Source organism: Dromaius novaehollandiae, chromosome 5 (assembly GCF_036370855.1).
Source record: "Dromaius novaehollandiae isolate bDroNov1 chromosome 5, bDroNov1.hap1, whole genome shotgun sequence".
Taxonomy (NCBI): Eukaryota; Metazoa; Chordata; class Aves; order Casuariiformes; family Dromaiidae; genus Dromaius; species Dromaius novaehollandiae.
In genome coordinates this window covers 65,236,604-65,260,459 of record NC_088102.1, presented here as the reverse complement: position 1 = coordinate 65,260,459, position 23,856 = coordinate 65,236,604, and the positions used below count along the sequence as shown (strand labels likewise).

The 23,856-nt window shown below is 39.0% G+C and overlaps 1 protein-coding gene across 5 annotated transcripts; it reads left to right on the top strand.

The window, feature by feature from the left end:
• Nucleotides 1-29: 29 nt before the first annotated feature.
• On the top strand, nucleotides 30-23,478 carry HPS5 (HPS5 biogenesis of lysosomal organelles complex 2 subunit 2). 5 transcript variants are annotated; one of them, XM_064513113.1, is made up of 24 exons: nucleotides 257-406; nucleotides 1,896-2,066; nucleotides 2,478-2,588; nucleotides 3,439-3,503; nucleotides 3,632-3,824; nucleotides 5,646-5,779; nucleotides 6,565-6,780; nucleotides 7,135-7,206; nucleotides 7,471-7,559; nucleotides 8,566-8,744; nucleotides 8,978-9,136; nucleotides 10,207-10,366; nucleotides 12,078-12,201; nucleotides 13,987-14,133; nucleotides 14,906-14,980; nucleotides 15,471-16,078; nucleotides 17,465-17,588; nucleotides 17,880-18,035; nucleotides 18,537-18,656; nucleotides 18,973-19,086; nucleotides 19,449-19,555; nucleotides 20,262-20,547; nucleotides 21,353-21,451; nucleotides 22,853-23,478. In XM_064513113.1, the coding sequence occupies exons 2-23, from the start codon at nucleotides 1,959-1,961 to the stop codon at nucleotides 21,411-21,413; spliced, it is 3,408 nt and encodes a 1,135-aa protein (XP_064369183.1). In that variant the 5' UTR covers nucleotides 257-406; nucleotides 1,896-1,958; the 3' UTR covers nucleotides 21,414-21,451; nucleotides 22,853-23,478. The 5 variants fall into 5 exon arrangements, with proteins under 5 accessions (XP_064369182.1, XP_064369183.1, XP_025948516.2 ...); XM_064513112.1 differs by lacking the exon at nucleotides 257-406 and adding an exon at nucleotides 30-85 and having other exon boundaries at nucleotides 21,353-23,478; XM_026092731.2 differs by having other exon boundaries at nucleotides 21,353-23,478.
• The last annotated feature ends 378 nt before the right edge of the window (nucleotides 23,479-23,856 follow it).

Genomic DNA, 23,856 nt, shown 5'->3' with positions numbered 1-23,856 from the left:
GCGGCCGCCTCCCCGGTCACGTGGCGGCCTCGCCTCGCCTCACCTCCCCCCCCCCAACCCCCTCCGCCCCTGCCGCCGCGCCGAGGTAACAGCCGCTGCCGCCGCGCCGCGCCGCGCCGCGCCGCGCCCGCTGTCACCCAGGCCCGCGCCGCGCCGCGCCCCGCCGGCGGCTCCGCTGCGAGGAGAGCGCCGCCGCGGGGGAGGGGCCGCCCCTCGCCAACGGCCTGAGGGGGGAGGGGGCGCGCGCGCGTCGGTGTCACGCGGCCGGGGCGCGTGACGCAGCTTCCTGCGGCGCCCGGCGCGACGCCACATGGAGGGGAGGGTTTCCCGTCCCCCCCTTTCCTCTCGTCAGCTGCGTCTGCGGAGCGGGGTGGGGCGCGCGCGGCGGCCGTTGGCGACGGTTGGGGTGAGCGGGCGCCGCGAGCGCGGGCTGAGGGGGCTGCGGCGGCGAGCGCGTCCCCCGCGTGGAGCACGGCAGCGGCGGCGGCTCGCCCCGGTCGTGGCGGGGGAGGGCCGTGGTGGAGGGGGGTTTCTGGCGCAGAAACTGGAAGTTCCGGCTGCGCCTCCTGTGTTTTATATCCCGGTTTAAATCCGCCGTTTAAATACGGCTTTTACTCTTGCGGCTGACGTCCTCCGGCTGCCCATAGACCAAAACCTGCCGTGCATGAGCGGTGTTGTTCTATAATCCGTTGTTAAAGCCGGGGAACGGCCAGCAGAGAACGCGTGTTTAAAGCTGAGGCAGCTGCTGGTTGCTGATCGCAGAGTTTCCGGGGAGGGTTTCAGACCTCTACTGGCTTTGCTTTATTAGAGTTATCTGTGACCTTCCTTCTGCCAGAGCGTGTAAAGGAGACGTTAGGATATTTTTCTGGACCGAATATTCTGTAATCAGCGACAAAATCATCAGTCTTTAATCATCAAAGATGTTCTAGTCTTAATCTCTTAAACAGAACATCTCTTGTAAGTAAGCGTAGTCAAGAAATAATTTCAAGTTTCTCTGGCTAAACACATCCTTCCTTTTCTCCTGCCTGATGAGAATCAGCTTTCACATTTCTAGCAATGTGTGTTTTTACAGGGTGGAGTTTCTGGGGGACTTCTCATTTAATTTACAGCATTACATGTTAGATGCTTGTAAGTTCAAAGACTTGAGTAAGATGTATAATATCTTTTTCTTTCAAGCATCTTTTTCTTTCTATAAAAGTCTAAATAAAAAAAAATTCTCTGCAGTGTGTTGTATTTTGTTTTGGTTTTTTACAGTGTGTGCTGTTTAAAGGTGTAACCCCATATGCATTTCCTAACTACTTAACTCTTGTATTTCATTCAGCGCTGTCTGTACACTGAACAGGAGGTACTACTGTGTAGCTTATACAGAAATATGTATAGCTATACTAAAAATGCGCAAAGACAGGGAACTCTAAATTTGCTATCAGTTAAAGTTACAACCCTAATACTTTGTAATTGTAGTTTTGAGGAGGAAGAAGACGCAGGTGTAAAATGCCAATGATAAATGTTTCTCTACAGAACTTTGGCCAGGTAGTTTAAAATCAGGGGTGCATCTGAGTTTGGGGGAGGGGGAATGCATTTTAACATCAAACAGTGCATTTTCTATAGGAAGACAGAGTCTTGTTTCACAGGTAGATGTAAATACTTCTAATACCTACAACTTAAATATTTCCAAATTTGGCTCTGATAGGTCATCTTCTCAAGTGAACTTAAATGAAAGCTTATTGTAAACAAAGCAGGGCTCTAATTTTGCAGCCCTCCGGGAAAGAGGACCCTCTTAGCATAGTGAAATCTGATCCTGTTTGAGTGTCTTCCTTGTAATAGTTTCCTTAAATACAGGAGAATGGGTAGTATGAGAAAGTAAACTAATAAAGAACTTACCATATTTTTGACAGGTAGAGCTAAAGGCATAAGCAGTAATGTGCCAATGACTGAGTACTCCTAGTCTTTACACATCAATGGCCTCTGCACAAGTGATTCCAGACTCTTACAACCATGTGTTGGCAGAGTTTGAATGTTTGGATCCATTGCTTTCTGCACTCAGGCTCAATTCTAGTCGTCTGAAGGTGAGGTGGTGATGTTTGTTAAAAAAAAAATCATTTAATTATGTTACTTGGTTTATTATTCTGATTAACCCAGAAAATTAATCTAGTTCTCTTTGGGTGTGTGCATGCTAGCTTATGGGGGAAGGAGAAGTAAAGACAGAAAACCTTATTACTCTGTATGTGTTTTCCTAATGAAACTATGGGGTTAAAAAAATTTTTAGAGGATTCCTAGCTTCTCCTGCTTGCTCCAGTCTTGGAGAATTTTATTCTAATATCTTCGACAACAACTGTGCTGCCACTGTTTCAGGAGTGGTGCAAAGCTTGCAAACACTGAACTCATTTTAACAACAACAAAGTGTTATTGTGAGAAAAGATACCATTATTAGTACTTGTGAGCTGCTGTGTTCCCTGTCACAATCGTTCTTCCTTCAGTGCACGTGCATAGCTGTGTCCAGGAGATGGCTAGCTCTAGGCACCTCAGGAGGAGGACTGAACCTTATACAGAAAGAAGGTTGGAAGCAGAGACTCTTCCTGACCCATAAGGTAAGGGTTAAAGAACTGTGCGCAAAAGCATTTGGGGAAGTGGGAGTGGAATTGTTCCAACTGAATGTTTATTAAGAGAGTTGACAGGTGTTTTCTGCTTGCTGAACTCTCCAAAGAAGGTGAAATTTTAGACTTCACTTAAAAGTGATAGTAGTGGAGTATATCCCCAGAGTATTCGGTACAATAGATTTCATGAGGTGTGGAATAAATTATTTGAGAGGGACAGGCCTCACTGTTTTTCAAATCCTTACTTTTAGCAAGGGCAAAAAAATCACCTGGATACTTAAGAGTCAGAAGAAAACCTTGAATATGAAACCAGAGCAACTAGCTTGCAGATAACTATCAATGGTTGGGTGTCCAAACTATGAACTACTTGGATAAACAAAGAAAAGATAAGCTTGCTTGCTTTTACTGAGAGGAGACAAGAAACATTTATTGAGACAGTGAATGCTGTTTCTGTGAATACTGTTTCTACAAGCAGATGCTGCTTTGTGGGAGCCATTGCTACTCACACCATAACGTGAATGCAACCACCTTTTAAGGTTGGGAACATCTAGCTTAATTCTTGGAAAACAACTTCTATAAACACAAGGGCAAGAGACTGATCTGTTTCCAAAGCAGAGAATGAACTGCTGTTGTTTCTCTTGATGCTTTCATGTTGTTGTCAGGTGAATCTTTTTAGAGTAAATTCACTGTTGCAAATAAAACCCAAATAAAAACACCACAACAACCTGGTAGCAGCTGCTGACTTTACTATGTTTTATTTCATACATAGGGATAAAAATTGCATGTTGGTAAAGGTAGTACAGGAACTGCTTTTACCTGCACTTAAACCCTTCCTTGCTTTCAGGAAGGTGCCATTTCCCGCGTTGCCTGTTGTTTACATGATGAAGACTATGTTGCTGTAGCCACCAGGTGAGTGGTGTACTTAAAATATTTATCTAGCTTTCAGGTTTGTAAAGTATGCATCTTTATCACTGATAAAGCACTGAACAACTTTAAAAGGTGTATTCTTAAGTTTCATTTCCTTTTAACTGTTGCAGCCAAGGTCTTGTAGTAGTCTGGGAGTTGAATCAGGAACGTCGTGGGAAGCCAGAAAGGATTTATGTTTCCTCTGAGCATAAGGGCAGAAAAGTCACAGCTCTGTGTTGGGATACAGCTGCCCTTCGGGTTTTTGTAGGAGATCATGTGGGAAAAGTATCAGCCATCAAGATTAACACATCAAAACAAGGCAAGGTAAAATGTTTTGTGCTTTCTCTGGGATGAATAAGTTCCCAAGGGATGAGATAGGGAATCTTTCTGTTTATTTTAGTGAAGTAGAACAGAAGAAAACTTGCTGGTTGATGAAGATCTGGCAGCTTTGGTGACTGCTGGGATGAAGAACTAGTCTTTTAAGGAGAAATCTTTACTTTTGATTTTTCACCCTCCTTTTAGTTAATTTAGTAATGCAACATAAAAATACTTTGAAATGTACAGAATTAAGAATTAAATATTTTGAGGCATGATTTGGCACTACAAAGAGAAATTGAAATCAGATTAACTGGGTGTTCAAGTACTGATGGAAATTTGCCCAGACTTCAAAAACGTGAGCAAATCCACAAGTTGTCTTAAAAATGTTTGCCATAATCAAGATAGAGCCTGGTCTTTTAGAATTCCCTTTAGTTTAGGATAGGTAATATTAAAAATGTTTGTTAGTCCTGGCTCAGCTTCTACCTCCTGGAATTTACAAGTTCCAAGCACAGGGTCTTAGTGTTTCTGAGCCTGTTGGACTCCTTAGACTCCAGCTACAGGTTCAGTTGTGTTTTTTAGTCCTCAATTCAGATGTCAGCTGGAAAAGGGCAACCCCAGGCTCTGTTTTTCTTGGCTCCCTGGATCAGCAGGGAAACTCCACATGTTTATTGGGCTTCTGAAATGTCTTTCCCGGGTTCTGTCTGGATACATCTGTTCTTAGTGATGTGAGTTAGTTGAAGGTGGCCCTCAAGCTTAAATGTATTCTGTTCTGTGCAGAAGGAACACAAGTTAATGAATGGCAGTCTGATTTCTTGCCCTTCTTGAGTGTTCTTTAGGTTTTACTGTTACTAGATCCTTTCCTCCTCCTCTTAATCTGTAAAATGCAGCACAACCTGGAACTGGTTGTGCTCTTTCAGGTCCTCTTTAGCCTTCCTGAAATACTTTGGAGGAAAGTTGACTTAGCAATAGCAAGAATATTGCATTTAAAGTAAGAGGGAGGAAAAAAGAAACTGGGGGAGGGAAAAGGAGAGGAGAGTAGGGCAATGTTCATGGAATGTGTACCTGCTTGTTCCTGTTAAAGGGATTGGCCTGTTGATTCTCTAATGTAATACAGTTGTTCAAAATAAGGACTTGACAGATTCCTAACAAAGAAAATGGCTTTAAGTTGTCAAAGACAGTGACTGCTAGAAAATTTGAGCTTAGCTCCCTGTAGCTTTATTTTTCTTGTAAGTAAGAAATCTCTCTGTGGCTTGCTTTGTTTTGTCACCCATGCAAATTGAGAGAATTCTATAATAAATAGTATTTGGGTAACTTACTGCAGAGTGATAGAGCAAGTGTGTAAATTTTATGTAAGCCACCTAAATCTGAGGGAAGTTTTTTATATTAAGTAATCCCTCAGATCTGTCTCCATGAGACTGTTTGGTTGAAAGTACCAATATTGGGGGAGGAGGGTTGAGAGAATCAGCAGAACAAAGTTTGCAGAAACAACAATAAAAAAACTCTTATGTTACAGAAAGTATATTCTTCATTAAAAACTGAGGCTGCTATGTGAATAAGATTTTTTTTCTTCAAAAATGGTTTTGGGAAGAGGAGGATTTAGTTTTACGTCTCTAAGCATAAGAGCCTTGTTTTGTAAGGGAGCGAGAAGAAAAGAATTGCACTGTCTTGCTTTCTCTTATTCCATATAATCGTGGTAGACACTTTAAATTTTCCAGTTTTAACTTTATTAAATATTCTTTACATTGAACTGAGGCCCAATATGTTATTCCCACTCTCTCTTGTTTTCTCTCTTTTTTCTTTTTTTCTTCCCCTCCTCTTTAACCTTAGGCTGCTGCCACTTTTGTGATGTTTCCTGTTCAGATTATAACCACCGTAGACTCTCGGGTAGTTCAGCTTGATTATTTGGATGGAAGACTGCTCATATCTTCGCTTACACGTACTTACTTGTGTGATACTGAGAGGCAAGTAATATTTTACTTCTAAAATACTGGACTCTACAGAATCGCCAAGAGTAGCCGCAGTTGGAAGGCACCTCTGAAGATCACCCAGTCCAATTTTCCTGCTCAAAGCAAGGTCATCTAGAACAAATTGCTCAAAACTGTGTCCAGTCAGGTTTTGAATATCTCCAAGTGTGGAGACTCCACAACCTCTCTTGGCATCCTGTTCCGGCCACACTCATAATAAAAATGTTTTCTTATGTTTAAGTGGAATTTGCCGCATCTCAGTTTGTGCCCATTTCCCCTTGTGCTTTCATGGGGCAGCACTAAGAAGAGTTTGGTTCTGTGACCTTGTTGTTCCCTCCCTCACCCCCCCCCCCCCAATCAACTATTTTTATGTGGTGATAAGATCCCCTCAATGCTGAACAATCCCAGCTCTCGGCCTCTCCTGGTATGTGTCAGATGTACCAGTCCCATAATCCTCTTTTGGGCCCTTTGCTGGCCTCACTCCAGTGTCTCCGTGCCCATTTCCTTACATTTTCCAAAGTCTTCCTTTTGCTGCTGATACTCTTGTAGAAGCCCTTCTCGTTGCCCTTCGTGTTCCTTGCCAGATTCAACTCCTGCTGACACTTGTAAATATTGTTTCATCCTGTCTTTTATAATAATCATTACAGACTTGTAAACAAAACCAAAAAAACCCTCAAAAGCAGTTTTGCATTAGGATTTATCATTTTGACTCATTGAGGAGAATATAAAACTAAATAGATACTTTATTAATGCTGTCTAAATAAATACATTTTGCCCACCAGAGAGAAGTTCTGGAAAATTGGTAACAAAGAAAGAGATGGAGAATTTGGAGCCTGTTTCTTCCCAGCTGGAAAGAACAGTGGGAATCAGCAGCCATTAATATATTGTGCCCGGCCTGGCTCAAGGATGTGGGAGGTGAACTTTGAAGGGGAAGTGCAAAGCACGCATCAGTTCAAGCAGCTGCTGTCATTACCGCCTCTCCCTGTTGTTACTTTCAGGTACTAGTGTGAATTTTATCAGTGATAAATTAGCTTGTGACTTCTATCTAACTGAGACAAACAGCATTAATACTGAGAAGTTGAAATGAGCTCTTAGTGCACTCAGACATAATCCTAGTTGTAATCTTAATACATTCTACTCTAGTAGTTGAAGCTAGTAGTTGAGTTATCAAAAATAATAAGGCCTTGGTTCTGCATGTATATCTACTGCAATGAATGTGTCTGTTGTAAGACTATACACATTTCAGCCAGCCTTGTGTTTATAGATTTAAGAATATTACACTATTTTTAACACTACATTAATATTGTAGTTATGCCTAGTAACAGATAATAATTTTACTTGTTGCTTCCTAGCCTGGAGCCTCGTTATACTGGTTCCAGCTGTTCTCCACAGTCTTTGTCTTTCCCCAAGCTCCTATATTTGACGTAAGTATTTGTCAGCATGGTGTCCTATTGATAAAGCAGATCTAAAAAAAAAAAAAAACAAGTTGTGTAGCCTTCTTTGTTTTTTGTCTTAATCTAATTTGTCTTATCAACTTAGTCTTTTTGCATAAGACTTTTCTAAGTATTGTGCTAAAGGACAGTCTCATTTCTCACTTGCTGTTCTGAACATATGCAGGGATGACATTGGCTTACAGTGACCGCCTGTGGCTGTATGAATTTTTGAATACTTATCTGTTTTGTTTACAGTGAGCACTGTGTAATGACCTGGACAGAAAGAGGTATTTATATCTTTGTTCCCCAAAGTGTTCAAGTCTTACTCTGGAGTGAAGTAAAAGGTAAACTTCAAGATTCTTATTTTGTGATATTATCTGTCACTTCTGAAGTCCTTGACTAACACAGAGCTTTTTCAAGCTCGGTTTCCACAGTTGGATTGCAGAACGTTTATCAGAAGACTCATTTTCCTTATTGGTCAGGTACATCTCTGAGTAGTAAGAAACCAACTGCTGTCCCCCCACCAACCCCTCCCTCCATACTTCTAAAAGCCTCTGTACAGATGCTTGAGAAACCAAACATAGCATATAGTGAATCTTAAAGTTATCAAGTACAGTAGGGGAATGACCACGTCTGCAGTATCCTTTTCTCGCTTCTATTTATTCAGGTTTACTCTCAGGTATCCTCTGAAGGATGGTCTGGTTGCTGAAAGCTTAACACCTTTTAAAGACCAGTCTAAATCAAAACCAGGGAAGGTACTTCAGAGAACTGGCACATAAGTGAAGCCTCATAAATAGTTACACCTGTATGGTTATTACCATAGTCCTAGAACTGCTAGGGTCATTCTCTCTCAAACCCTCCTTCCTCCTTTTTTTGGTGTTAAATTTCCAGAGCCTGTGTCATGGAGCGTTTGCATATAACGTGACTATCTCATTTGAACACTGCTGAAAGGTCAAAGTGTTTTTCTGCTAGCAAATGTTTTCCTTCTGTTTCGAAGCTGACAATTGCATGTTTCTCTCTTGTCTTTATCAGTCTTAATTTAGTTTCTCATTCCTCTTCAAAGGAAAAAGAAATTTTCAGTAACTTACGTGTGTGTTTGTTTTCTTTCCAATGCTTTCTAGAAATGCAAGTCTAGAAGTTCTGGTATTTTAATTGCACCTTATAGTTTAGATGCTAGCTTAGTGCTGTTTGGTGCTTGTTCGTCATACTACAGTTGTACTACAAAGTATTAGGCTTTTGCACTCATTGGAAGTCAGATGTGAAATATGTTTTCACCTATCTTAAGGAGAAGAGAGGAATGCTGATTAGTGATTTCCATTCTTAAATGTTTTTATGCATCTGATTTTGCAGATATTCAGGATATTGCAGTTTACAAAAATGAACTGTTCTGTCTGCATACAAATGGAAAAGTCATACACCTTTCCCTTCTGCTGGTAGACCGTTGCATAGAGCGTCTGATGAGAAGAGGGTTCTGGACCCTTGCTGCCAGGGTCTGTTGTCTCTTCCAGAACTCCATTATTTCTTGCAGAGTAAGTAAATATCTCTTCGTAAGTGTGCAATGCAGCTGTAGTTTCCTGTTCCCCTCTTACAGTAAGTTCCATGGATTTCTCAAGTTTGTGTTTTTGTACTTTTTAAAAAAATGTTACGCGTTACGCATGTCGTATGAAACTTAGCCTGCATATATGGTATCTTTAAAAACAGCCTTTTGCTTTTCACCTCTGCGTTAGAATAATAACGCTTCTGTTTCACTGTCTACTTTTAGGCAAGGAAAAATTTGCCTCTGGACAAGCTGGAGCACTTGAAGTCCCAGCTGGATATCTCAGCACAACAGGATCTTGTTGCCCGACTGGAAGAACTGATTTCAAAGTTGGAACCTCCAGATTCTGCATGCAGCAGTAGGAGGAGCAGTATTTCATCTCATGTAGGTGTATTGATAGTGCCAATAATTTTACCCTCTGTTTTTTATCTTTAAGGCTTAAGATCTTGTTCCTTGCTCTGCAGGTGAGGCTTTCATATTCATTGTGTCTATTATAGCTGATAATGCTACTTTCTAATGTTAATAGAGGTAGAGGTATAAATGCTAGTACTTACATTCTTTAGACTCTTATACCTCTGCCTTCATTCCGTCTTATTTTGTGGCTAATGGTTGAGGTGTGGACCAAGATAGATCCAAAGAGGGCTTTCTCTGCAACTGAATTTCGTTTCTTAGTGTGCTTCCCTAAAGGTCATCTTGATTGTAACCATAGTATTATCTGGTGAAAGCCAGATGTCCACATGTTCAGAACTACCCTAGCTCTATTTAAAATATTGTCTCACTTAATGAAGCTTAAGCAGAAGACTGAAAAAAAACAGTTAAAGCATATTTCTGGCATTCTTTTGGTTGGTGTTGATTTGGCTTCCTACTAGCTTTTCAAGGAAGGGGAACTCTCTCATAATTAATATCAGGTCAGTTGCTGCTTTCATTCTTAACAGTGTTTAAAAAGTGAAGTTAAAAAAAGTGAAGTAAATTCCATCTTAATGGGGTAGACAAGTTTTTTCCGTTAACAGGTGAGAAAGTAAACTATATAGACTGACCATGAGCAAAAGGATGTACGTATTGTGCTGGCTGGGTATTGTTAACTGGCAAAAAGCATACAAGTACAATGGACTCTTGAGTACACAGGTGAAAAGGGGTGAAGTGACTGACTCCAGGTATATAGTCTGATGCACGACTAAAGCAGAGATGTTTCTGTCTCATGGTCTTGTACCAAGTCCAACGGTTGTTCCATAGGTACCTTCCTGAAAGCAGTTGCAGCGTATGCATCTTTATAAAGTCATTGGGCTACAAACTTACCAGCATGTGTGTACTCTTGCATTCTGGGCACTCTTCCAGGTGGTAAATTATAAACTACTCGGAGGTTATTTGTGCAGGAACAGTTGTTTCATTTCCTTCTGGGAAGTTTAACAAAGTGCAGCTTTCAAAATATCCAACTTTTTTCCCTTGTTTGACAGGAAAGCTTCAGTGTCTTAGACTCTGGAATATATCGTGTTATTAGTCGAAGAGGCAGTCAGTCAGATGAAGATTCATGTTCTCTCCACAGTCAAACATTTTCAGAAGATGAGAGACTTAAAGAATTTCCTGCACACCATGAAGATGAGCAGGTGGAACCTGGTAATGGTTCTTAATGAAAATACATTTTTCAGATGCAGTTGTTCTTTTACTCTACAAAAATTTGATTGGGTTGCTCCTTGCTCTCATTTTCCACTCTCACGTTATCCATGATTAAATCTTCTAATTGGGTCAGTGGGGCACAGGCACCTGACCTTCCAGCAGCTTCCTGTGATCTGTAACAGTCACATTCTTTTTTGAACCATTAGGGTGAAATGCTGGCTTCATAGAAATTCAGGTGTTAAAAACAAATAACTTCTATCCTCTCCCCAGGGGAAAAAAAAATAAAAAAGTGGTCCAGAAGGTTTTTTCTGAGGCAAGATTTGACGCAATTGTTTTTTCCCCTTTGTGTAATTCAGCATTGATGCTGAGAGTATCCTGAGAGTATCTACACCAGTGTTAATGTGTCTCAAATGAGATTTGCTTGTGGTCAGTACCCTACCAGTAATTTCAGTCCCAGGAAAGAATTTGTTAATCTTGGCTCTGGTTTTATATTACTTCAGGGAAAATAGTAGATTTAGGATAAGAGTTTTTAACTTTCTTGCAGGATTTTGTTTGTAGAGGGGAGCATCTCTTAGACATGTATACATTAGTATAGGGATTGTGTAGTTGTGGTTAACTAACACTTAGACCATCCAGTGAACTGCTTTTTTCCCCTCTTCCCCCTGGAATATCTGTCTCTGGACAAAAGCTAGAGTAGAATGTAATAGGTCTTGTTCTTTGCTCTGCTTGGGTTTGTGGGGGATGCAGAAACTTGGGGCAATGAGGAACATGCTTAATTCTAGGTATTAGAAAGTCTGCTCTTGGGCTTTTGCAGAGAGTATATGCCATTTGAGGAGGGAGATAATTTGATTGCTTTGCCAGGGAAACTGTAGTGGGAGAGTATAGGAATTCATATTTACTCCTTTGTCAGTAGTGGTGTCCTACTGACTAAAGCAAGTGGTGTTTGTAGCCCATTCTCTTGCACTTGCCTCTTCCTGCTCACTTGCTATTTTTATGCTAATGCATATATTGCATCATGCACATATTGCATCATTCCAAACATTAAAATCTGTTAAATGAAAAATCATAATTTTTGAATGTTAGGAGTTAAATTTTTCTATTTCACTCGACAAGTGATAAATTGGCTGATTGTTTCAAAGTAGAGCAGTTCTAGATGCTTTTTTGTGCATGTGTATTTCCTGTGGTATTTAAGATAAATATACTTAGTGAATGACTTTTTATTCACTGAACTGGAACTGGTTTCCCTGTTTGTATTTACGTAAGTTGTCATAAGTTCTTAGGTTGCTAAGATCTATATGATGAACAAAAGCAGCCTTATTTACAAGAATTTTAGAATCAATTGTGACTTTTAAGCACTATCTACACAGAGAGATTGTGGTTTCTGATAGTAGAATTTTTGTAATAGCATAGCATCTTTTTCTCTCAAAAATGCAGATGGTTCTGACTGTGGCAAAATGCAGTGTCATCATTAGTTAAAAGTATCCTTTTTCCATAGTCACATCACTTAAAGATACAGTGTCTGTATGTGTGTTTGTACTAGAAAATGATTAATCAAAACATGCTGTAGATATTTGTACCCTCTTCAAGATAAAGCACGAAAATATCTCGTGCAAGTTATCCAGTAATGAATTGATGACTTGTGTTTTGTTTCAGTGTTTCATTTTTGACAAGCCACTGTTTCATGAATCTTTATTTCACTTCCATTTGTTAGACAACGTATCTCATGCATCTGTGACGGTCGAGGCTGATCGGAATGAGACATTTCTCCCATTCAGTATTCCTTTGTCATTTCGTTCCCCATCTCCTCTCGTCTCTCTCCAAGCTGTTAAGGAAAGGTAAAACTTGCAGGAGATTCATTCATCCCTTACATCCTGCCACTTTCCCATTCTCTGAATTTGTAGCATTGTCTGGTTTAGTTCACGTTCTGCTCTGCAAGAACATGTATGTAACATGTTCATATGTAATATGTGAAATAAGATGCAGTCAAGTTTCTGTTCAGCAATTTAAAGCTTTCATCTTGACTCTAAAGAAGATACGAAGAGTTGATGTTAACTTCAGTGGAGCCAAGATTTCAGCCTCAATTTTTGAACGTCTACTAAGAATGTTTGACTTTATCCCGTAAACTGGGGTTGTACTTTGTACTTGGAACAAACTTACTGAATGTTGTTTTGGAATTAAGCTCTTTTGCTACTTAAATTACAGAAGGAATGTGAGAAGAATTCCTGTATTGCTTGGGGACAAACATTAAAACTTTTAAAAGATGCTAGAAACTGCCAAAACATGCTCCCAAAGTATACCGCGTTGTCTGCCTTCTTCCTCCCTTTCAGTGAATCTAATCAGTTCCCTAAATGTTTATGGAATAATGGTAGTTTATACTTAGTGCAAGTAAATATGATGATGTCTGTTTCATGCAAAAGTGAAATTGTCTTTAAAAAAATCACTTAAAAAAGGGGGACAAATATAAAGCAGATGCTATTAAGTATGTAACTTGCATAATTTTTTTCAAATTTGTATGTTTGTTATTTAAAACTTTGTTGGTTTGTAGAGATGGCCTGAAAAATTGCTTAGCTCTCCTCTTGATTACTTAGGTATATGGATGACTCTCATATCCTGAAACAAAAAAGTTGTAGCTGATGTCAGTAGTGTGAGGGCCTCAGAATAAGCTTCAGAAGTACTTGCCCGATTTTGAATTCTTTCTACTCTCTAAGCAATATTTAGGAGTTTATTAGTAGCAAATCCTTATTACTAGTAATCAATACTAAATTTTCAAGTGCCTGCTATATTCTGTTTTTCTATTTGTGATTAAAGTACTATCATATGTTGCAGCTAGCTTTTTCTAGTTTCCCTTTAAACCTGCCTGTACATAAGGTCCAATTACTGTATTACGTTTGAATCCTTTCCCTCTTCTCCAGCAACCTTTAACTTTTACTATACGTCAGTATATTAACAATGCCACATTCTCTGGTGAGAGAATCAAAGGATTGGCGTTCTGGTTTTTGATGCTCTTAAGCTAGTTCTTAGCTAGAAAGCAGAATTTTGAGTTTTTCTTTAATTCTTGATGTCCTGGTTCTCTTCATGGTGGCTGAAATAATTGACTTTTGGTATGTACACTGGCCTTTCTCTTGGTATAGTATATTAAGGAGTAGATACTGATGACATAAGCTTTCTTTTCTGTTTCTGTAAGCTTTGTAATCTGAAGCATCCATGTGGAGTACTGTAAAAATTTCTTGCCATCTAGAAGGCTGTAATTTCCTAATGATGCTTACTGCTTATAAGCTATAAAATGCAGGTAGCCAATCTGCATTTATTGTTATATAAGTGCAGATATCAAAATCTGAGCACTAATGTTGATACGTGATCCTGTTTCTGAAGTAGCAAAAAATCACGTCGTAAATACTTGGTGATCCTCTGTGCTGAAAGAATAGACTATGTCTGAAATATGGGTTTTGAGCTTTTTCTTACTGATTTTTGTTCTTGTCTGTCATCACCAATGTGATCCTTTTTCAAGAGTCCTTAAGCTTATAAAGATTTTTGGAGTGATAGTTCGGATAGAAAGAAAGCACTTGATTCTTTCACTTGTTAACTTAGTACAATTTAAAATGTTTTAACTTGACTCCTAGTGTTTCCAGCTTTGTACGCAAAACTACTGAAAAGATTGGCACCCTTCATGTGAGCCCTGACATTAGAGGGAGGCAAGAAGCAAAGGATGACGAGCAGCTGCAGGAGGTGACTGTTAATGTAGTAGCATTTCCTCAGGAAGAGAAAGAGTGAGTGCAAAATCATGTCGTCTTAACAGCTGCATTTGCTGGATGTTCTGAGGAGAGCAATCTAAAGGAAATCTGCCTTTTCGAGTAGAATGGAGAGTTGAATGAGGCTTTTGTAAAGCTTTCCAGACATCTTTGTTACTTCGGTGGTTTCATGGGTGTTCTCCTTGACTCCTTGCCTAGAAGTTGTTTCAGGCAATGAACCCTTCTGGATGTTGGAAAAGCAATCTCTAGTGCCATAATAACTGGGAAGCAAGAATGTAGAGTATTCGGAAACTTCAATGTAACGTCGCCGTGATGCCTGTTGCAGTTACGGACATGAGTCTGGACAGGCCATTTCCTGCCCTTACTGAATGCAGAGTAAACACTGCCTCCCTCAAAACATCCTTTTTTTTTTTTTTTAATGATAATTATAAAACACTGAACACTCTTAATGATTTTTCTAGTGAATACAGAGCTAAACTGTTAAATTAGCAAATCATAAGAATATGAAACATTTTAGACTAACTTTTGTATAGTGGCACGACACTGATTTTTATTTAGTATTTTCTGAAATCTGCTGTAATTGGAATAGAAGCCATTACAGAAAGCCCCTAATATATTAATAGTTGTTCTTCATCCATAATTACTGCTGCTGCTTTAGAAATAAGAGCTTTATTTTTTTAATAATGGTATTAATGTTGCTTCCTCACAATTTGGAGGAAAAGTCTCACTTAAATTATTAGATTAAATACAGTATCTAAGATGAGACTGAAATCAGTATGTTATGTTCCAGATCAGAACCACAGAGCTGCCCGCTTCCAGAAGAGGACGATCTAAGAGATCTCAAGGCTGCCACAGCAGAAGCTATGTAAGCAGGGAAACTTACTTGTGCATGGACATATTAGGCTTTGGTAGAGAAATGATAGATTTTATTCATCACATAAGAGTAATGCTGTAAATATCTATTAACATAATGTATAATGTAAACTGTACAATGCTCATTTGGATAATATTTTTTCCCCACATTAAAACGAAGCAGAACTTACTATAAGCTTATAGAGGACTAAGGAATAACATTAGAGCAGCTCTCTGCTAACTATAAACATACTTTAAAACAATACAAACCAAAAACCTTAACAAACAAAATAAACTCAGTTCTGAAATAATGTTTGAGGAAATCAGAATGTAGTAAACATAGTAACATCAAATGTAAAGAGTATATGTGGTCTAAATTCTCTTTGAAGCACTCGGAGTAATTCAAGTTTAACAGTATACTTTCAGTTATGCAGTACATACGTATCACTTGTGGCATCTTAAAACCGTCAAACAACTGAGTAGGCTTCTCTTCTATGCTGCAGAGCCAAACTCCAGGATCCACTGGTTTTGTTAGAACCGCAGCGTATGAGAAGAGTTTTACAGGAATGGCTTTTCTATCTGGAAGAAAAGTTTGGCAGCAAAGAGTGTTCTGCTTCATCTGTTAAGAAAAGCAAGATCGTGCATGCTGAAGAACAGCAGGAAGTCCTGGAGGAAAACCTGCAACTGAATCCGAATGGTGAAGACTGTGTAGACAAAGAACAGAGTGGTGTCTTGGAAGCCTGCACTGTAAAAGAAAATACTGCTGAAACCGGTGTAGGCAAAACTGTGTGTGAAAATAACACTAACTCAGTGGGAGCTCAGGACTGCTGCTTTCGAGTGTCTCCTCCATGTGTCATAGACCAGGATGTTCAGAAAGATCTCACCGAGTTGACAACACTGTGCTTTGAGCTACGTGTATTTTCTTGTGGAAATGGTAATGCCGAGGAAAGTTCTGATCAAACTCAGATGCTAGCAGCTTCATGCACCTTGGCTTGTAGGTTTATACGAAGCTACTTCTTTCTTCTGGATTTGAAAAGACTAAAGCAGTGTGTTATAACCAGTTACACAAACAGTCCTAACGTGTGGGAAACATACATTGCAGGATTGAAAGGTAACTAATGAGATTTTAGTGTGAGTAAAACTAGTAAATTAGTAAAAACAAAATTTTATTTTGGGAGGGGGAAAAAAAGAAGAAAGCTTGAAAATGCATACCGGTTCATGTTTGCAAATTTTCCTTCAGATGGAAGGAAATAATGTGATAGTTCGGGTGCAAGGGGGAAGTTGATTGGTGTGGTTTTTTTGGTGGGTTGTTTCTGAGTTTTTGCTTAGTTTTGTTTTTAACCAAAAAGCTTCTTTATAAAGGACTGCTGGTTTCTATGAGACAAAGCCTCCCCCTGCACCTTGTTCAGCGATTCTGCAGAAACTACTTCTGAACCTTTTGCTTTATGTGCAGTTTGTTGCTTGAGCACTGTAGCAATTACAAACCAGATGTGTGTGCTTCAAAGAACAGTTTTGGAGCATCTTAATTAAAATCAAATGTATATAGTAACAAGTATAGTATCAAGGCTAATGGGAAAGGCTTCAGCATTTGCACTGGAAAGGGAAGGTTCAGCTTGGAGAAACACGATTAATGCAAAATGAAACTGAACAGGGAAGTAATTCTGAAAAACAGATGGCTTGTGATCACTTCAGTTTTTTTTCCGTAGCAATCCTTTCTGCTCTTTTTGCTGTTCCTTTAGCCTTATTGAAACAAAGCTTCCTGATTATATTGGCAAACAGAACTTGGTCTGTTCTGTGCATTCAGCTTCTGCTTTATGCATTTTCTTTTAAGACCGAAATAAAGTCTTGATGTCAATTCTCTACTGGCAGAGAGTAGCTAAACAACAGAATCTTGTTTTGATGGCTGGTGTCTGATATTTGGGTATTGGGAATCTGTTGGCTATCTAGATTCTTAGGAGAGCTTTAGAAATGAAAATAATGTATGCAATTCCCAGTTTGTCCTCAGTGGGCTATACCTCTTCCTGTAGATAAAAACCCGTTTTTTGCAGGATTGGGGGTTGTGGTGAATTCTGCTTCCTGTGAGGTCAGTGACCAAATTGAAGTGTTTATTTATGAACAGAAGTAAACTGTATTTTGTTGAAAACTAATGCACAGTTGCATTATATTCAGCAAGTCATGTGTTCTGCAGTGGGCTATCTTAGTTTGTATGAGAAATTGCTTCCTCTGAAGTCTAAAGAAAAGGAAAATATGTTGAGAATATTATTCCATGTCCTAACTGTATCATTCTAACTATGACTTGTAAGCACAGCTTAGTAATGTCGACTCTATTAAATGAACAAGTAGAATCTGTTCATCATTATCACTGTTGGCCAAAAAGAACATTCCATGAAAGTAATGGAAATTTGTGTTCCTTGTGCTTAACAACAGCTGTGTGTGTGTTAGGAAAAAAAAAAAAATCTTGGCTTTATCTTGTAATGTGTACACCAATTTATTTCAGAATTAACTTGCCACAGTCCAGTGGTTTTGGCAATGGAAAATGAAGATATGTTGAAAATACTGAAACAGTTGCATGATTTGGGGCCTTGGGATGATAGCCCTCTGTTACTAGTACATGCTCAAAGGTTTGTAGCTAACCTTTTTTTGTTTTTCTTGCTTAGTTGTTTGGCTCTTTTTTCTTTTTTTTGCTGTGTATTATTAACTTGCTATCAGGAATGGGTTTTTGAGAGCTTTTCACTTAACATTTCATGAAGCTTTCTGTATATGTAGGTAGGGAATCTTTTTAAGAGGTCATCTTTCAATAGTATCTTGAACTTGCAAGAGAGCTTTGAAGTTGAAATAGTTATTCTGTCTTGGTAAAATGGTAATTTTGCTGCTGTTTGGCACTGAAAATAGTTTTTATCCTTTCTCTTCAGGCTTTATGAAAAGTTTGGGGAAACAGCTCTTCGGCCCTTGATCAAGTTCCACCCGTCTATTTTGCCTTCGGATATCAGGCAACTTTGCAGGAATGACCCAGCTCACTTTTTAGCTTATTTAGATAGTCTTGTGAAATCAAAGCCAGAGGATAAAAGGTAAAGGGAATGTATAATCTTTTTCTTCTGTATGTGGAATATGCATAATGTAGCTGTTCACATGTTTACTGTTCCTGTATCTATTTGGTGCTCTTTAGCATTGGGTTCTAATTCATTCTGCCAGTTTCAGCTGGTCTCAGCCTGGGTTATCCATTAGTTCCTATTTTTAAGGGGGGTTTTCTATATGATACTTTAAAAGGAATTGACTATTTGTGTTCCTGTGCCTGCAGTTCAGTATGCCAGGGTTAGACAACATTAAAAAAACCTGTCAACCTGATCGTTTTCTGTTGTTCCCATCAGTCCCTAGAAACATAAATCATTCTAGGCTTTTCTACATGCTCAGAATTGCTTTTATTTTTCCAGGCATTGCAACGTGATAGTTAATCTACATCCATGCTTTGACTTTGTGTGTGCGCGTACGCGCACGCGCCTACAATTTTTACTGTTCCATATTTGGTATACTTAAAACTAATAGTTTTTTCCATGTACTTTGTTTTCTAGGTCATATCTCCTTAGATCTCTTCTGCAGCCTGAATCATTACGACTAGATTGGCTGTGCTTGGCGGTTTCTTATGATGCACCACAAAGAGCAAATACTGTGGATGCAGAAGGAAATCCCAGGTAAAGTAGGGCTCACCTGAGTTCCTGAGTGAAGCAAAAATCTTCAACTAGTTTATACACTTTTGTTTGGGTCTTATGTAACAGTTTGAATGTCACCGAATTACTGGAGCATTTCTTGTATTCCAGCAGAAGCAGCCAAAGGATTAAATAACTTCCTTATCTGAAATCTTTTTTCAGAAAGACTGCTCTACTGAGACTGCATACACAGTTTCATTCATTTTTTTTTCCTCATTTCATATAGCTGACTTTCTTGTAGAGAGAATGTTAAATTTCTGAAGAAAACTATTAATGCTTTAAAAGTGAATTTCTCTTCCAGACCACGATCACATCTGTTTACTTGGGGCTACGGTCAGCTAATTCTGCTTTTGATTAAACTTCCATCTGACTTTGTAACAAAAGAGAAGATGGCTGACATCTGTAAAACATACGGGTAAGATGAAAGCTTGATTATTTTTGATACTTGGTTGGTTTTCTGACACATACAAACATGGATGAAAGACCCAAATGAAAACCACCCATCTGCACCTTACTTGAATTGATTTCTTTTAATCTTCAAAAGAGGAGATGGTGTTTAGTTCTAAGAGTCTGTTTTAATGCATGCAGTACCCTGCTGTTCCTTTTGGCTTGGGGGTATTCCCTGTGTCCCCGTTCTGCAATGAGCAGTATTGTTCCTGGTATTCAAGAAATTCAGTTGCTTCTGTCTTCACTGTATATAAAAAAGCACTTAATTATTGTTGGCTTTAGTTTAGACTGAATATTTGATTCCTGGAAATCTTTACTCTCTTATTTAAGATTCTGGCCTGGATATCTTTTTCTCTGTCTGGAGCTGGATAGAAGAATAGAAGCCTTTACTAATATTGCTCATTTGGATGATTTGAGCCTGTTGAATGGAGAAGATGGTTAGTGAATCTTAAGCTGTGTAAACATACCTCTGTAATACAGGAACTTCCCTTATTATGTACCGATTAGGTTTGTCCAAAGTTGAATGAGATTCAACGAACAAACAAAAAAAGTCCTGCTTTGGTAGAGGTTCAGCTAAGTATGTAGCGCAGCCTATTTGAAACCTGTAAATGGGTGTTGTACTTTGCTACTGTGCTTCTTCAAATCAGCCTTGATAGAAAATGTGTAAAACCTCAAGAATTTTGAGTTGTTTATCAGGTAGAAGTGAAAGTCAAACCCGGTGGTGTACATGGAGGAATAGCTAGCCCAATGGCCTGATTCAAGGCTCTTCCCAGCCCCCCACACACATACAAGATATGGGCAAAGCATTGTATGTTACGTGGCAGAACTTTAGAAGAAAATTCCCAGTAGCCTGTAGATGAAGAAAACAATTCTTTGGCTTTTGACTTAATCCGGAGTCTTAAGCACTGAATTATTATAAAAGTTCGTGAGTGTTTCAGTGCTGGATCTTTATACTGAGTCAGTCAAGGCAGCACGCCTTTCTGGTATGCAGTTTGCTTGTTGCTGGCACTTGAGGGTTTCTTAAATCTTCAAAGAGGAAAACAGAATGCTAGGTTCCTTTCTAAGTGCAGATGTATTTAAAATAATAGGCTTGGAAAAATCTCTTTTGCAAATGAAGTGGTAACGATCTCATTTTGAATCTAGGTTTGATTCCAGAGACCACAGAAGAATGGAAGTTTCTTCTGCATCTTGCAGAAAATCACAGCGCTGCTCTCCACCATCACAGCACACATAATGGGAATGCTGCCAGCAGTGGTAGCCCTAGCTGGGCAAACTGCATCACCGTGGAGAATGTCTCTCTCTTACTGGCAAAGGCAATTGGCCCAAATCGTGCCTTGCCCCTATTGCAGGAGTGTGGCTTCTCCCTAGAGTTGTCTGAGAGATTTACTAATGTCTGTGAGATACTGAGAATTGCTGAGAAAAGGCAAAGGTAAGATGGCACATCAATGTAAGAGCTGTCTGTGCACACTGTTCATTCTGGGTCTTGCTGTTGCTTCAAGTTTTCTTGTCAGTTAACAAAAAAAATAATACTTCACGTTTTGTCTCTGGAACTTTAAACTCAGTTGCAAGCTTTTCTCTTACTTAGCAGCTATGTTTATGCAATATAGGCACCCTAAAAATGCAAAATGAGCAAACAGGAAATAATACGTTAAAGGTGGCTTCCTTTGAAAAAAATGTGTTCATCATTGACTGGAATCTGTTCAAAACTAAAGAACTGATGAAGAAGGGGAGACCGCTTTGCTCTCCTGCAACAGTTATCTGTACAGCTTCTTCCTTGGCTAAAGAATAGATTTTTAAACATCTGCCATAAACCACTATGAATAAGTTGAAAAAGCAAAACCTGCTCTGCTACTGTAACAGTTGAGGAACAGTTACTTCAGAGACCCTATTCTAATTCTGAAAAAGATCATGGAAACAGATGGTACTGTATTCTGAAAAGACTGGTGGCAATTTAAAGGCTTTTTGAAGCCTCTGTCACATCAAGCCCAGGCCCTCTGGGACTGAGAGGGTCTGAGTGTGGGTCCCGTGAAGGAGATGTCCGATTGGCTTAGTCCTCCAAGTACTTTCAGATCTGACCTATTCCCTTCCGAAGAGGGAATGTGTGGCGATGTCATGCTACCTCTGAAATAGAATCGTGCTTTTGATGAACTTAGCTTTAGCAAACAAAATCAAACCCAGTTGTTTCTGTTGCATTTTTTTAGTGTTTATTTTTTTTTCCTTTGCTTTTATTGCAGAGCCCTGATTCAGTCCATGTTGGAAAGGTGTGACCGGTTCTTGTGGTCTCAGCAAGCGTAGAAAACAATTCTGAAAACTTCGGGAAGATATTTTTTACTGTAACTATTGTAAATTAAAGTTCCTCTTAAACTTCATAGGCTTTTAGAGAAATGAATTCCTGTCTAATAATTCCACTGTCTTCAGTCTCCATCTGGGAGATATCTGACCAGGAATTCCTGACAGTTTCTAATTCCTTTGGAAATGAATTTTGAACTTCAGAGCTTAAAATGAAACAATCCAGTATTTATCTTGAAATAATGCTCAGACTTGAGATGAAAAATCCTGATTTTTTTTTTCTCTGAGCCTGCATGATTGAAGTGTTAAAATAGGAGCCCCTAAATATTAAATTACTCAGTATAAAATTGTTTTTGTTTGTTGCAAACATGAGCAGCCATTCTTGGGAAACGGCAAAGCACATATTTGTTTCATTTTTTTGTAGATGATATTCACTTTATCAAGTAGCTGTAGGAATGCTTGTGACAGTATCTGTTTTTTTCCTCTCAAATTATATGGACTGTTCATGTCAATTCAAAAATGCATTAGATGAGCTAAGTCTTAACATAGGGGGGGAGTATTTTTTCAGGAGTGCAGTAATGGATAAAAACAATGATTAATAGAAGATTTTAAGTGAACTAAATGTTAAACTTTATAAGCACAGTATTCCTAAATTGCTGGTATCTGTTGATGAAATATGACTGCAGATGTCATCTGCTATATTTCAACCAGGACGCTAGGAGAGGGGTATTCCCCGGTGAGTTTTGACCATTTTGGAAACCGAGAGGACCACATGCCTTATTTTAATGACCTTTTTAAAAAGCTGGAAGTTTAGAGAAGTATTTTTAGATGGATGCTGTCAAGCAAAAACTCTTTTAAAATATCTGTTAAAATATAAATATTTATTAAAGCATTTAGATTTATTTTTTCATTTACAGAACTATGCTTTATACCAGCACTGTTTATGCATTTAGTACATATTTGAGCAGGTTTCTTCATAGGCTTCTGATTTTGACCCTTCTCACTGTCAGACTCTCACTTTTTTAGCACAAGGCTGTGGTGCCCAGTCAGTAGTTGATCTCCGCAGAGGTCCTTTAAAAAAAAAAAAAAAAAAAGAAGTTAACACATGCTTTACTCATAAATTGTATTCCCCCCAAAACTTGTGAATTTTCTCATGAAACGACTTGAAAGTATTTCTTTTTAAAGATCTAGAAAGCATCTTACTATGTAGTTTTGTAACATCTATGCTGCTGCAAAGCAATGTTTTCATTTTCATCAAAAATATGGCATAGTAATGCAGCTTTCGAACTTAGTGAGGTGCAGTGTGACTTTTTCATCTCAGTTGCTGGAAAGACTTTATGGTGTATGATTGATTACTTTACTAGAGGAAATTATGTCAACATAATGTTGTTGCTTGTGGAAAAGCAGTAAGTATTTAAACATTTTAAGTTTTTTTATGGTTTTAGAGTTTTGGAATTTGGAAACAGCACAAATCCTACTATCAGAAACACACCCCACGCTCTTACAGTAAGACTGCTGGAATAGGAGCCAGGCACCCTCAGTTGTTACTCTGCATCGTGTGTGATGAGATCCAAACAAATCAGGTGACAGTGATGCCTGTTTTCTGAACTGCCAAATGAGCATGTTGCTACCTCAGTTGGTCTTACTCTTTACTAACTGTGTTTAATACAGTACTTTGAAGTAGTACAGCTTTGTCTGAGTACCAAGCCTTCCCATCTTAGAGGGAGTAAAGCTTCGTACATTCTCAGAAAGCTGGTTTTCTCTTTACTTAACTGTTCCACGTTATTTCCTTCCTTAGGAAGCTTGTATACATAGCAGTCTTTCTCACTTGCGTGGGTTTTTTTGTATGCTGCTTTAACTTATGGTGAGGGTTGGGCTTTTTTTTTTTTTTTACAGTTAAACCATTAATTTTCAGCTCAAAGCTTTTTCATTTTGTATAGGAATGGGCATACACCTAACAATAGCAAGTGTAAAATCTAACAGTATCTAAAGTAAGCTTGTGTTGATAATTTCAGCTAACTCAGGTATCAATAAAGAGGAGGAGTTTACTCTTTGAAGAAGAGTAAGAAAATCGTTGTTTCCTATTCTTTTGATGCATGTATTTTCATATATTGGTAAGATGAAGGATATGTGAAATGAAATGGGCTCATCTTTAGAGCATCACAGTTGTTACAGGGCAGTACCATCATCTTAAAGCTTCCTCAGGGGTCACACTGGAGACGTGACACAGCACCTCTGAGCTGCCGTCAGCCCCCCAGGTGTGCGCCAGTGATGGTTCAGAGAGACCTGCGCTGAAGCAGAGGAGTGCGCTCATCTTTGGTTTTGCTGGCTGACCCTGGGTGGTAGGGGCCCTGAAGAAGCAGAGACTAATCAAGTCTGGAGAGACTCTAAACAGAGGCTGCTCTTAAAAATGCCCCACATGTGCCTCAAAACCTTATTTTACTGTTAA